At 41.7% G+C, this 14310-nt stretch overlaps 1 protein-coding gene across 1 annotated transcript; it reads left to right on the top strand.

Moving 5' to 3' along the window:
• Positions 1-8827: 8827 nt before the first annotated feature.
• On the top strand, positions 8828-14310 carry si:ch211-137a8.4 (RNA polymerase-associated protein LEO1). The gene is made up of 3 exons (XM_056271110.1): positions 8828-9099; positions 10899-12933; positions 13790-14310. The coding sequence occupies exons 2-3, from the start codon at positions 11088-11090 to the stop codon at positions 13810-13812; spliced, it is 1869 nt and encodes a 622-aa protein (XP_056127085.1). The 5' UTR covers positions 8828-9099; positions 10899-11087; the 3' UTR covers positions 13813-14310.

Raw genomic sequence — 14310 nt, 5'->3', positions numbered from 1 at the left:
CATTCAGCTGAAATGTGGCCGAACTAATCCTGAAGGCCCAGCCATTTGAATTCCTGTGTATTTCAGAATGTTAGTAACACAACACCACTAACCATTATAACGCTGTAAACATGACATACAGTACCTGACAAAAGGTAGGAAATATAAAAAAAAATTTGGTTGCACTTTATTTTTCAGTTCGTGCACTTACGTGTTCTTAGTGTAGGCCTACTTGCCTATAAGAAAGTACTAGGTAATATAAGGTAACTATGTGGGGTATAGGTTCAGGGTTAGTATCTAGTTATTACCCAGTTATTGCAAAGTGCATGGTATGTACATGGGGAACAGGACTGTAAAATAGTGCTACCCAATTTTATATATAACCAACTTATATAACTTATATATATATATATATATACATAACTTATATTCACCAAGGCTGCATTTAAGTAGCCTGGGAAAACCCAGACAACTTCCGGCAAATTTAGATTTGCTCTGAAAGTTAGTCTGGGGCCCTGTCCCAAATGGCACACTCCGGACTTGTGGACTTCCTCAGAGTCCACACTTCGGTGACGTCATGTAGTGCAGACCTATAGGGCCCTTAGCACGAGTCCGCGAGGGCGCATTGAGAGGTATTTTTGGGACCGACTCGATCGTCACGCCGGAAACAGGAAGACGGTCTGATTGTTGTTATGGACAGGAGCTTCAGGTTCGGGGAAATATGCTGCCTATTGTTGTTGTGTTTACACATGACTCAGTAAAGCCCTGACATTCTGTTCTATTTATTTAATGAATCATAATGCGATCGTATTATTCAGCTCGCTATTATTAGCCTATGTTTGAGACATCAACCACTGGTCGATCGTCGATGATCATAATGTTTGTATAAACTTGTCATAAAAACCGTAATGATAATTACACTTAAATATTTTCTTCTCAGCCATGTTAATAATTGTCCGTGAGCGAAATCTCCTCCCATCCGTTGTCTGATTGGCCTTTCGCAAGGATTCCTGGTAGTTAAAGTGCGTGGAGCCTGCATCTATGCGGGCTTCGCGGAAGACCGCTTCAAGGGAACAAAGGGGGCGCTGCTGAGCACACTTCAGAGCGTTAAAATGCTAAATGGGACGGCCTACGGACTCGTAGACTCGGCGAGCACGCGCAATTTAAGTCCACGAGACCGAAAGTCCACATGAAGTGCGCCATTTGGGACAGGGCCTGGCAAAGAGCTCATTCAAGCCCATTTCCAATCCGTCGAAATCGCGGCACCAATCAGAAACGTTGGGGCGGGCTTTATACGATGACGACAGCGCTGGGATTTTGAAGCAGGTTTTGTAGCCTACATTACAAAGATGGATGCCGGCGTCGAACATCACTCGTTCGAATCAGCTATCGCGTCTGTTTTAAGCGATTTGAACGTTTCCTTTTAGTTAAAAACCGAGCAAAGAACAACACTCTGAGATTCTCCGCCGCTCTGCATACGTCATCTCCTTCATCGCTCGGATTGGTTTTAGGTCTATCCGCGACGTCCGTTGGTGACGCCCCTCTGGAAATGATTTGTCTATGACGCTTTGCCAGACCATAACTCAGTTACAACTGAGAATGGTCTGGTTTTAACCAGGCTAGCATTTAAGTAAAAATGGCAATATTGTGAAATAGTATTACAAATTAAAATAACTTTTTCTATTTGAATATATTTCATAATGTATTTCTATGAAGTCAGAGCTGAATTTTCAGCATCATTACTCCATTCTTCAGTGTCACATGCTCCTTCAGAAAAAGCTGATGATAAATATTAAAATATTATAAATATTTATTTTATTAACTAATAGAGAGCTTTTAAATAAATTAAACCTATTTGTTTATATTTTTTTCAATGCTATATTTTGGTCACTGGTCACCCTTACTAAATATGCATTTTCTAACTGTATATATTTAGAAATGTCCAGTTTAATGTACGCATAATCTCATACAACATCTGTGTGGCTCATTTGTTCATTGCATGATTCGTTGGTTATTCAGACATCAGAACTATATGTCTGCCACACATTTCATGCTCAGTTTGATGGACAGAAGTTTCAATCCCACCTTGCTTGCACCAAAGCTTTTTTGATCAATACTAAAAGTAGCATTTCACAATTATGATCAGTTGTTTTCAAATACCATTTCTGTGTCCTGCCAACACAAGTGGGCAAAGGTATTCAAGTAACTTAATGAGATAGCATAGAGATAATCGACAGGATAGGGCACCATTGGCTGGGACCTCGGCTCCCACCACCACCCCCCTCCCACACAGCAACACCAGTGATTGAGATCGACAGGCTGTCTGCTAATAAAGAGATTACATGGAAATCCCTCTGAAGCCAACACTTCAGGACAGCGCTCGTTTGGATATCTAGAACAGCTGCACCTCAAATGTTGTCCATGCGTGAAGTTAACGTTACGTTTAGGCCGTAAGGGACACATTACCCAATCAGCACTATACTATAAAAGGTCACTGAATAGTCCAGCTTGTCGGAGCTGTCCAGTGGGGCAGTGGGATGAAAGATCTAAACTTGCTTAATCGACAAATGTCTCTCAAATTAATAGCTGTCATGCACACAAACTGCTTGTGAAGTTTGCATTGCACCTTATACTCTCAAAAAATTGCAATTTAAAGAGATAGTTCACCCAAAAATGTAAGTCAAGTCATTTACTCACCCTCATGTTGTTCCAAACTTGTAAAATTACTTTCTTCAGTGGAACAAAAAAAGATAGCCTATTTATATTTGTCCATACATTGAAAGTCAATGGGGTAAACATTTGTTCACATTTTTCAACATTTGTGTTACTTAAAATAATTTTTTTTATACAGGTCTGAAATTGTGTGAGGGTGAGCAAATTATCAAATTTTCATTTTGAGGTGATCAATCCCTTTAAAGTTGCATTGAAATGAAAGTAGTATCAGATAATTTCTTCTGTATTGTGACATACATGTGAATGTAAAGGATTATCGAAAAAAAAAAAGTAGGTCAGTTAGTTGGGGGCTGCGTCTGAAATCGAATACCCTCTTGAGTAGGTACTTATTTTGAATAAGTAATTACTTCACAACAGCAAAAAAAAAAGTATGTTGTATATAGTATGAATGTAATCTGGACGTACTAAATTCGCAATGTTGCCCTTATCATGTGAACCACCAGCGTCGGTTGTCACGTCACTGCTATTCACAAACCCTTTCCCGTAGCCTCATGGGATAGTAAAGTGTCCATTGTATGCACACTTCAGAATCTCGCCAGAAGTAGGTCATCAACGTTCCCTAATAGCTGAGGATGAGGGTGTTGCAGATGAAAATGAGCTTGCAGGGGCGGGTTTTATTGGAAAAGTCCTGCATACGTCACCAGAGAGATTTAACTTGAAGATCCAGTTACAGTATGACATTTTGCTTAAACATTACGGGGTGAAAATGTTTTTAAAAAAATGAAACCTGCATGGATTAATTGTTTACAATAAGATCTATAATATCCAGAGGGTGAATTTTTATTTCATGCTGACTTTAAGCACAAAACCACCTTTCAGTTTTTCAGTAAATGCTATGATATTGCTTCATCATCATCATCATCATCATCATCATCCGAACAGCAGCAGCCCTAGCAAGGCCAGGTCTTCTTTTGGACTAGATCATGCTTGATCTAAATCTCCCCTTACAGGAGTTGATGGATGTTTTGTGCTGGTGAGGAAATAAATAGGGAGGTGGACAGCCAAAAAAATGCTCATTCCTCCAAAGTTCTCATGTAGGTACAGGTTGCAGAGAAGTGAAGTATGCCAGAGCAATCTATTTCACATGCTGAAGCTGAAACCTAATTACTCAGATTAATGTCCCATGGAAGGTGCCATTACCTAAATAGCCTCCTTAAAAAGGAGGAGACTTTGCTTCAGCCCAAATATGCGGTTTAAATGCTGATGGATCCTTCAAATCTAGATTTGAATATGCACGTGTCCTGACTTTCTTCAGTCTGCTGCTGGAGTAAGATTTCAAGTGCAGCCTTTAATTCCCCCTCTACAGGCACTTCACTTGACAATGACAGTAAGCCTGCATAAGTCCTCGCCCTGCCTTCTCCAACTTGAAATATTTAACCAGGGCTGCCAGTAGCACAGCAAAAGGCTAAACTTATCACTTAATACTGATTTCGTTCCCTTGCACATCTCACCTGTTTAGTGTGCAAAGCCTGGATTGATTAAACTGCTTTTACTTCCCAGGCTAACCTTTATAGGACCCAGCGTTGCGGCCGCGAGGCTACTTATCACTTCTGATCCCGGTGTTTACAGCTGCGTGCGGAAGCACGTGCTGGTCAGTCCCGCCACGACACCGGCTTCTTAAAATAAGACCTCGGTTGTGGTGGATGAGAGAGCGGGAAATGGAGTTGACAGTCAGAGCCGTGAGCTTGACGCGGCCTTCAGTTGAATCTGTCAGAGCAGAAGCACCCCACCCCCATCTTCACCCCTCTGCTCACACACAAGCACATGCTGTCGCGAGTCATTAGCGTGGCAGAAATACACACACTTGCTCCTTCCACCCCACCTGAAGCCTGGGCATTTCTCGACCGCGTTGCAACATCTTCCCATCCCCACGCTTGAGCCTACGTCAGATGTGCATTTACAGCCTAGTTGCAGGTTTTTGTGGGGTGTTGAGAGAAGCTTGTGTATGACGCATCTGTTTCCACAGTTATGACCGAAACATGCCATAATGTGGGAATAATTTTTTTCCCCAGAGGAATTCCTGTTGTTTTTGCTCACAAGAGTTGACTTTCAGACATTTCTGGTATAGTTCCTACATGACGTCACAACATACAGGCATTTGCAGAGCCGGCGCCATTTCTGTGGGCAGAATATTAGAAGAAGATGCTGAAACGAGTTAATTTCGTGATAAAAAGTGACAATGGTCATCTCCTGCTGGGTCAATGCATGTTCAAATCGTGCCGGAGGTTCAGTTAAATTTGGATTTTACAGTATACCCGTCTTTAGACTTCATGAATGTGAGAAGACTAAGCTTTTGTCAGAACAACGACAGAGGTTATGGCTGGCGAGGATAAACAAGTTAACACTTTGCAGTTTGAATGATGTCCTGTATGAAAATAATGACGAGGTATTAAAAACAACATTGTTTCCACTGTTCGATCGCGTCCGCGCCTCTCTCACTCACACTCACACACACACACACACACACACACACACACACAAGGACATTCCAGCATTGCAATCTCAGATTATGTCCCTAAAGAACCCGCGTATAAAGTAGTTCCGCATAACATTAATTAATTTGCACGCGAGTTTTATTTATTTTTATATCGTGTATATTCATGCACTGAACCGTGACGCCCGTACAGTTTCGGTTCAATACGAATACATGTACCATTCCAACCCTATTCTACACTGTACAAATAAGTACATGCATATTACAGAAAGCACCGATGACTGTTTTAAGGGGAACAGGAATTAAGTTGTCCAGGCTATGGCTTTTTAATAGACAGATAGTCCAGCATCATGCTACATACATTCGCTATGATGACTACTTTTCCATTGATTGCACTTGAGCAAACGTCACCAACCCAACCCCTCGACAAACTGATTGTACGCCTTCAGTGATTTCCAAGCTCTGAATTGCTCACATGTAAAAAATACCAGATAATGGTAACGTTACACATGATAATACTGTATGAGGCAAAGCTGCATAATCAGTGCTCAGTGCTTCCTTCGTTAGTGCGGATCCACACCATTTATGACTGAAATTTTCGCATTGTACTTCTCTCTGTCTTGTGTTAATAGAGTCTCTTTATAATCTCTGTCACTTTGTCTCTTCATGATTTTCGTAACATTATAAACAGAAAGAAATATTCGAAATTTGCTTGTAAAACTTTGTAAACACAGCAGCTTATGCCCTCAAAGATGGCGTCTCCGGGGAGGTCACGTGACATTAATTGGCCTGTGGGAACTATGTATTTGTGTTCCTGACATTAAAGGGAGTTCACCCCAAAATGAAAATTCTGTCAGTAATTACTCACCCTCATGTTCCAACCCCGTAAGACTTTCGTTCATCTTCGGAACACAAATTAAGATATTTTTTTATTAAATCTGAGAGCTGGACCACTCCTCCATTAGCCTGGATGCCAGCCCGAACCACGCCCACAACATTTTTTGGTCGGGAAGTTCGGTCTGGACTCAATCCATTGAGGAGTAATTATGATCGGTTCAGAATTAGTCGGGCCAATCAAATTGCCAGGGCGGGCTTTATACGATGATGGACAGATGATCTGCAGTTACGTAATCATCATGTTATCAAAGAGCGCTTGGATTGAACTGGTTTCCCTCAAAGGTGACTGCAGCTGGAGAATAGGCTTTATGCCGAGCATCACGTGGCCAAGCCGGAAAACAGATTACATCGCTTCCGATTCAGGTCTTTTGTATGTGCTTCATGAATTTTTTTGCGGTTTTACTCAAGATAACTTAAAAGGAGCAAGCAAAATGAGCATAACCAATGTCCCTCGCATGTGCAGATTGATATTTAAAAGTTTTTTATTTTTCTTCTTCACACTAACGTTTAGATATTTAAATAGCATAAAACACCAATAACAAAGTGTTCTTAGCTGATTACCTTAAAAATCCATAGATATCGTAGTTAGTTCTTATGCCGTTAACACTTTCTCTGACAAGCGGATGCAATGAGACCCGTTTTCCGGTTTGGTCACGTGACGCTCGGCATAAAGCCTATTGAGATGTATAGATTTCGCTATTGCGTCTGTTGTAAAAGAAATCGACAGCCCATTCATTTTAAAAGACGAACAGAGAACTGCAATCAAGGCATTTGTCGATCGGAAAGATGTGTTTGGCGTCCTTCCTGGATTCGGCAAACGATTATTTTATCAGCTGGCTCCGATGGTCGCTAATGAAAACTCTGTGGTCGTTGTGGTTTCTCCTTTGGTCGCACACTCGCACTCATGGAGGACCAAGTAAATAAATCAACACTCATTATTTGACTACTTCTTCCAGCGTGCGTGTAGTTGAGTTCTGTTGTTGACAACTTTGCGTAGCTCATAAAAAAAAACACTTACTGCGTTGCTCTGATTGGTTGTAGGTCTACTGTCTATCCAATTGACTGCAGAGTTGTTGTTTTTTCCTGGTTCGGTTAAGACACGCCTCATAATCAAAGCCCTATGGAGCAGTATCAGACTCACATTCTGACTAGAATATGAGTATGACGAAGTCAGGCTACTCCTCCATAGGCTCTATCAAAAATTATTCATCACTTTTCATACACAATGGCAAGGCATTGCATTGTGTTAAAACGATTTACTATTTATTTATCTATCACTTTTCATACACAGTGGCAAGGCATTGCATTGTGTTAAAAACTATGTATTTATTTATTTATTTATTTATCACACACATAATAAAAAGAAAAAATAATAAAAAATGGGTTAAAATTAATAAAAAGAAAAAAATAACATTATAAAAATATAGCCTATAGCACAACTAAGTGCGAAACATTGCTCAGTCAAACACATCCTGACCATTTAGCCTGATCAGCCAGTGATCTACCATCTCTGAAGTGCAGTGAAAGTCAGACAAACAAGGCCTTTTAAACATCCACATGTAGACCTCCTAGCATCTGCATCGCCACATACACAGTCATAACAGCGTTACTTTATGTCCTGTCAAAATAATCCCCTGTTATTCTGCTATTTATAGGTCGCTCCTTTCAAATTGACCAATCCCTTATGCTCCACCCCTTCGCTTGAACGAGGATGATTTTACTATGACTCTTTGGCCGCATGTTAATCCTCCAGTGCCGATCAGTTGCGCCGTGAACCCGACCGAGACTGAATGTCTGACTCCATGATGCCTCCAGACAGATGTGGCATCCTCCATGAGGAAATTAAAGCTCAATGAAGGAGAACAGAATTCTCTTGCAGATGCTCAATCGTATGAAATATTCATCACAGAGCAATGCATTTCCAGTGGAACGCGTATATTATTCTGGCCTTGGGGCAAACTGTGTCCGATATTTTGAACAGGGACACAATAAAACACCATTTTGGCCTTGGCACAGTCCTAAATATTCCATTTTATCCCTTAGCTATGCTTTGGGGTCTCAAGAGCATTCTGGAATGCAGACACTTGCATTTATCTTTCTTACTGTCCAGTTGCATCAACCCAATGTGCACACGGGCCTTTGTTCTGATTCCCCAACAATTAGCTTCAGATAATGAGGTCAGTTTGTTCACATTTCTATTTGTGGAGCTTTTTCATTTGAACAGAGTTGTAGGGGAGTGTGTAACACAGGGTGAGATGTAACACCATCAGTTTAACCAATTCGAAATTAGCTATGGGTGACATCACTATCATCCACCAGCCTCATCAGATGACAGCAGAAACATCTATGTCTCCATTTTTATTCATTTGAATAGGCTATTCTCTCTATTTTTAACCCAAGTAACTTATGCACTAAATTTTTAAATGCCCATGTTTTTTTTATTGGTTTCAGATCCCACCCTATAAGATTTTCAAACTACTTGAATTGAGCAGAAAAATATGAAATATTACTACATCAAAGTGTAAGACAAATAGCAAACGCAGTGTGTTACAGACGTTAAAACTGAATGTTACAACGCTCTCTCCAGTGTCCCCGAGCGCTCGATCTGTTGCCCTGCATCATGGGGTACAGAAACAATCTGCGGACCTGCCGCAGCCAATCTGAATGGTCGTGATGCAACATCACCACATTTCAAGCAAATCAGGGGAAGTGGTGGCTGAAATTAAAGTTACCATCTCAACCCCGTACTGTAACCCTCTTAGTGTTGGGGGCGGGTGTGTGTGGTGGTGGTGTCAGGGTGGGGGTGGTCTCCCTGGTTGCTAAGGGCAACAGGGTGAGATAGATGGAGCCGCAGCTGCGCGTCTGTTAATACCAGCGCTCGACCCTCCACGTCCCCGCGCGCAATTCTCCACACACACTCTCACACGCACACTGATCTCTCTTCAGTCAAGGCATGAGGATGCGAGCGGGGATTTAGTTTCAGTGTCTTTTCCAGTCTGGAGCAGATTATTACCTTTCCTCCAGCACACCGGACGGATTTACACACGAGAAACAAGGTTTGGAGACTCTTATCTTAGTTATACTTTTTGGGGGGGTTACGGGGTATAATTTTAAGTAGTAGGCTATTATCTGTCGTGCACAACTTCATTTTGTATGCTAGATCTGACTACCTTTCTTTATTGTGTCAAAATACAAACGTATTGTTTTAAACGCTTCGCCTGTGCAATGCATTTACAATGGACATTAAGGAAGTGCAGAGATTTAGATGGAAAGGACAATAGGCGCGCAATGACTGCGCCCTAGATTTGAATTCGTTGGCTTGGTGAAATTGAGCATTTGGTTCAACGAATCCGTTTCCAGCTTGTCTTGCTTTGTGTTTATGTTTCTGAATAAGGACATCTGCTTCACAATTGCGTGTTTGCTCAAGCAACTGTTACGAGTTCATTCATTCATGCGATCAACTTCGCCGAACGTGCCAGACTGTCCTCTCGCATATTATTATCAGACGCACTCAAGTGTGAATTTGCTCTAAACTGCGCTCAGTCGGTGGTGAATGTATCAATTAAATGCCCTTTTATGAAACAAAAACATTTTAGTCGCTGAATTGGATACCAAAGAGATTTCGAGAATAAAAGAAGCATGGCTTTACCACAATAGACGGAATGCGCGCGCGCTTGTGTGTGTATGTGTGTATGGCGCGCAGGTTGTTGTTTTCCCGCTGCATGATGATTTCATAATTCCCACATCACACATTTACACGGTGACAGACATGTTGCTGATTACTGGAAGCTTCGCGAATCTAAATATTTGTAATTATTCACGAACTATTGTAAGGTCCTATAAATTGGTGATCCGAGTCAAGTGGCATGAATGAGTATTGTTCAGCATGTTTTCCAGACACAACAGAAGTAGGATGTCTCCTTGAGTCTTTTCGATTCATTTTTTGGCAAATAACGTACTACTCGCGCAACGCCTTCAATTAAAATAACTTGGGTGATGTTGATATCAACGTATTTTTACAAAATGGAGGAGATGGTTAGGGACGCATTAGCAATGCAAATGAGGTTTTGAAGAGCACTGGCACCTGCTGTCTCAGGCATTTGCATCGGCTTTTCCCTCGTTTCTCATTAGAATTAGGTTCTACTTCTGCAAAGCAAGGTTTGAGCCCACACTTAGGGCTTTATCAAGGGAGCTTCTCCAACTCTCTTCTCTTGCGTTTGCATAACAAAGGGGAAGGGTTTTGTTCATGAAAAGAGGGGACAAAACCGTCAAGCCTCAATTGTCCCAGTGTCAGTCGGATGGGCAAGCAGGGTCTTGTGTCCCATCAGTAAACAGTCTAAGTCACGGCAAAATCCAATTAAGCCATGTTCTTTCCATCAGGCTTTTCACAAGGCAAAGAATATTGCTTCTGTTTTTTATGCTACTGTACTCATTTTACGGTGCATAGTCATATGGTTCTTTGAATAAATCAATTATGTAACTATGTCACATGTGGTTTCACCTCTAGCATCTTAGACCAAATATACAATGTAAAATAATTTCAAATTCTCAAGTGGGTCATTCAGAGGAAGCATTAAATTGCTTTAAGCATCAAGATGGCTTGACGCAAGATCATTTTTGTAATCACAAAAGAATCCTCTGTGTAGAAACAAAACCAGCCCCAGTGTTAAGCGACATGAGTTGACTCAGGGTGAAGAGTTTAGAGGTTTATAAGATCATTAATTTTTTTATATGGTCTTAATAAGCTAAATTGTAGAACTAAGATACATAAGTTTCAAGCATTGTAAAAAAACATTTCTCATATGCTGATACATACAGCCAATTTAAAACTGATTGTTGTCTCCTCTCCTTCTAGCTTTGAGGTCCATCTTCTCCACACGGAATATGATGCAGAATTTCCTTATTCTTATGGAAATACGTTGGATAGGAACACTCTCAGAGCTGTTGGCTGATCATCAATGAACTCAGTTCCAAAAAGAACAGAAGGAAATAAGTATTTTTTTCAGTGAGAAATTCCTGAAAGTTGGAGATTTTGTTTTCGGATATGGCGGCAACTGAGGCTACTGCAGAGCCTGTCCAAGTAGACATTGTTGAGAATAAAGCTGAGGTGGAAACCACAAAGCCAGACCCAGCTTCAACAGAGGAAGCCCCAGCATCAACAGAGGAAACGCAGCATACTACTGAGGCACCGTCAAGCACAGAGCAGCCAGCTGATAGCAAATCCAAACCAGCCTCTGAAAAAATATGGGACTCTTTTTTAAATAAAAGTGGGCTTGGAAAAGTAATGGGAGGGAAGAAGAAGAAGGAGCAGCATACAGGAGCTGAGGATACTACAGGCGAGGAGCAGGATAAGATCTCCAATCAGAATGATCAAGGGGATACTGCAGGCCCTAAAGAACAGGAATCTAGTCAGCCAGCAGAAGCTAACGAGGCTGCAGCTGATGGGCAGACTATTGAAAAAGCCCCAGAAAATGAGGAGGCTTCCCAAGAGCAAAAGGCATCTGGTGCCAAGCCAAAGCAAGGAGAGAAGTCCAGTGTCAGAGACTTCATCCGCAATCCTGTCGCTAAAATCTTCTCACACAAAAGCACAGACAAAAAGGATGGTACAGGGGGGCTCCAAAAACATGACAAGGTTCGGTCGAAATCACTAGACAGACTAGAGGATGCTGACGTCAGCACAACTGTGGCTGACCAAACAGAGGAGCCTCCGACCACAGACGAGCCAGACAAGTCTAACCCTCAAACAACAAAAAACATGAAACGCTGGCACTCTTTTAAGAAACTTATGGCTCAAAAAAGTCACAAGAAAAGCACAGATGAGTCCAAGGATGCTGAGGGGGGAGATGGAACAAGTGCAGATGGAGCAGGAGACACTGGGACATTGGATTCCACAACAAAGTCAGAGCAATCTGGGCAAAAAAGGTGGAAATTGAAGAGATCTTGGACATTCCAAGGTCTGAAGAGAGATTCATCAGTTGTTGGAATCCACAAACCAAAGGACAAAGACTCTTCAGATGTAAAAGATGAAAATGACCCAGAGGCAGAACAGGGGATGGAAGATGTAAAGGTAGCCAGTGACGTAGAAACACAGGAGAAGACTAATGCTGACGTTGATGAGGAGAAAGGAGCAACTGCTACTACACAGCATGCAAAATCTGTGGACCAGCATGCAAATGAGATCTGGACCTCTTTCAAAAAACGAGTTATTCCCAAATCAAAGAAGGCAGCTGACACTGGTGGAGTAGAGGAGGAAGCAGCGGGTGAGCAAGAGCAGACTGATGAACCACAGGCGGGTAAAGACTCAGGCAAGACAGCCAAGGCAAAAAGGACACACTTCAACCGTGCTGTGTCACTAAAGAACTTCATACTGCGAAAGGGGAAGAGTACCAGCATGGACATGGGGGAGGGTACAACAGCCCAGAAAGATGGCGATGAAACTGCTGAGAGTGAGGCTAAAGACATGGATGGCCTTGATGATGCAGCTGGGTCAACCGATGTCCCACAGACTGGATCAGAGGAGCAGACTGTGGCTCAGAGTGAGAGCAATAATGAAGCTCAGGTGGCAGGCGAGCACAAGAGTTCTGATGGAGAGGAGAGGTCCCACACTAGCGCACCATCTGGTCAGCCATCAGACAAGCCTCATGCAGCAGATCCAGCACCAGAGGGTGGAGGCCAGGCCGAGCCAAAAGCCAATGGTGAGAATGGATGTTCGGATGCTACATCAGAGGACACCGCAGCACACAATCATGAAGCAACAACCCAGAATGATGTGAAGGATGAGGAGACCAACCAGGAGACCATAAACTCTAGTGGCAAAACTTGTCCGAAGGATGGGAAAATCCTAAATCAAGACGGGAAGTGCGATACTGTCAATGCAGTTGTCCAAAGCGGTGAGTGTCAAGCCCCAATTGACTCGAGAGATCTACAGCAAAATGGAAATGACAAAGCAGAGTCTAAAGTAGGACTAGGCACTAGTGTTGAGGTAGAGACCAGGGGGGATGGGGCCCCTCAATGTGGAGGGTCCCTTTCTGGGTCAGCGAAGACCAATGCAGATGAACAAGAGGAGGCCTTGAAGAGGATGTTCTATGAGGTTGCAGCTTCCATCGTGCGTGCAGTTGTATCCTCAGCCACTGAACAGTTAGCCAAGGAGAAGGAGCCTCCGGACAGTAGTTTGCAGTGTTTCCAGCCTGAAAATAATAGCAGTTATACAGATATTGATGTCAGTTACTGTCACAGAGAAGTTACTTTAAATCAGAGATCCCTGTATTGATCCTCAGCATCTGTGTTTGTGGGGAACATGTTCTGGTGTTGTGGACACATGTCAAAAAGTTATTGTTATATTCCATCACCCCTTTAAAAAGTTGTGAATTTCAGGGTCAGTGAATTCAAAGGAAGATATAGGTGCTTTAATTGAGCTGTTGTGAAGTTACCCAAAGTACCAGTTTGTGTATTTTCAGGAAGTATTCTCTACCTATAATAATTTATTAAATGAAAAATTATAGCATGTCTCAATGTTAATGTGGAGCCAATAATAATTCATTGTTCTTGAGGTCGAGGATTTTCACATGCAGTTGTGTAGTGTTTGCTTTTCTGTATTATAAAGTTCACAAAATGTGTTTTTGGTGAACCTAAATGACCTCTTCTCTGTGACAAAAATGTGTGAATAATTAAATATTAAAATGAAAGTTTTAAATGTAGACATATATTGTAATATATTCTGAAATCTCTTCTGTTATTATTTACCAGAAAAAAAGGCGGGAAACGTGTGACGCCACACAAAGAGGATTAGATCTGCATGGGATTCGTTCAGCGAGGAGCTTTGCCCCCCTCCCCCCAAAATATGGAGTAATCACATGTTTACGCCACGATTCACCATGGTGAGAGATGCAATCCACATAGTTAAAAAAATCTTGAAAAGCAATAATTCAGAATCATCAATCAGTGCAGTTCTTGCTACCATTCCATCATTGTAAATGTTTTGCCTGTCTACTAGTGAGATTTTATATTGTCATAAACGACATTCCTTTGAAATGTTAATCTCAGTGATCAAAAAGTACCGTGATCATAAAGACTGTTAGTTTTATATTAATTGCCATTATGTTTGTAGTTTTCCTTTGACTAGATATATGTGATACAGACACATTTAAAATAACAGCCCGCCAAACTGCTCCCCGAATTGTGAATTCAATACGAAATGTGCTCTAATCTGTGTTTTTGTTTTTAGACTGTTATCTTGTGTACATGAATAAACCACCATTAAACATTAA

This window comes from Rhinichthys klamathensis, unplaced genomic scaffold, assembly GCF_029890125.1.
Source record: "Rhinichthys klamathensis goyatoka isolate OS25496 unplaced genomic scaffold, OSU_Roscu_1.1 h1tg000311l_1, whole genome shotgun sequence".
NCBI lineage: Eukaryota > Metazoa > Chordata > Actinopteri > Cypriniformes > Leuciscidae > Rhinichthys > Rhinichthys klamathensis.
This window is presented reverse-complemented; position numbering and strand designations above follow the sequence as displayed.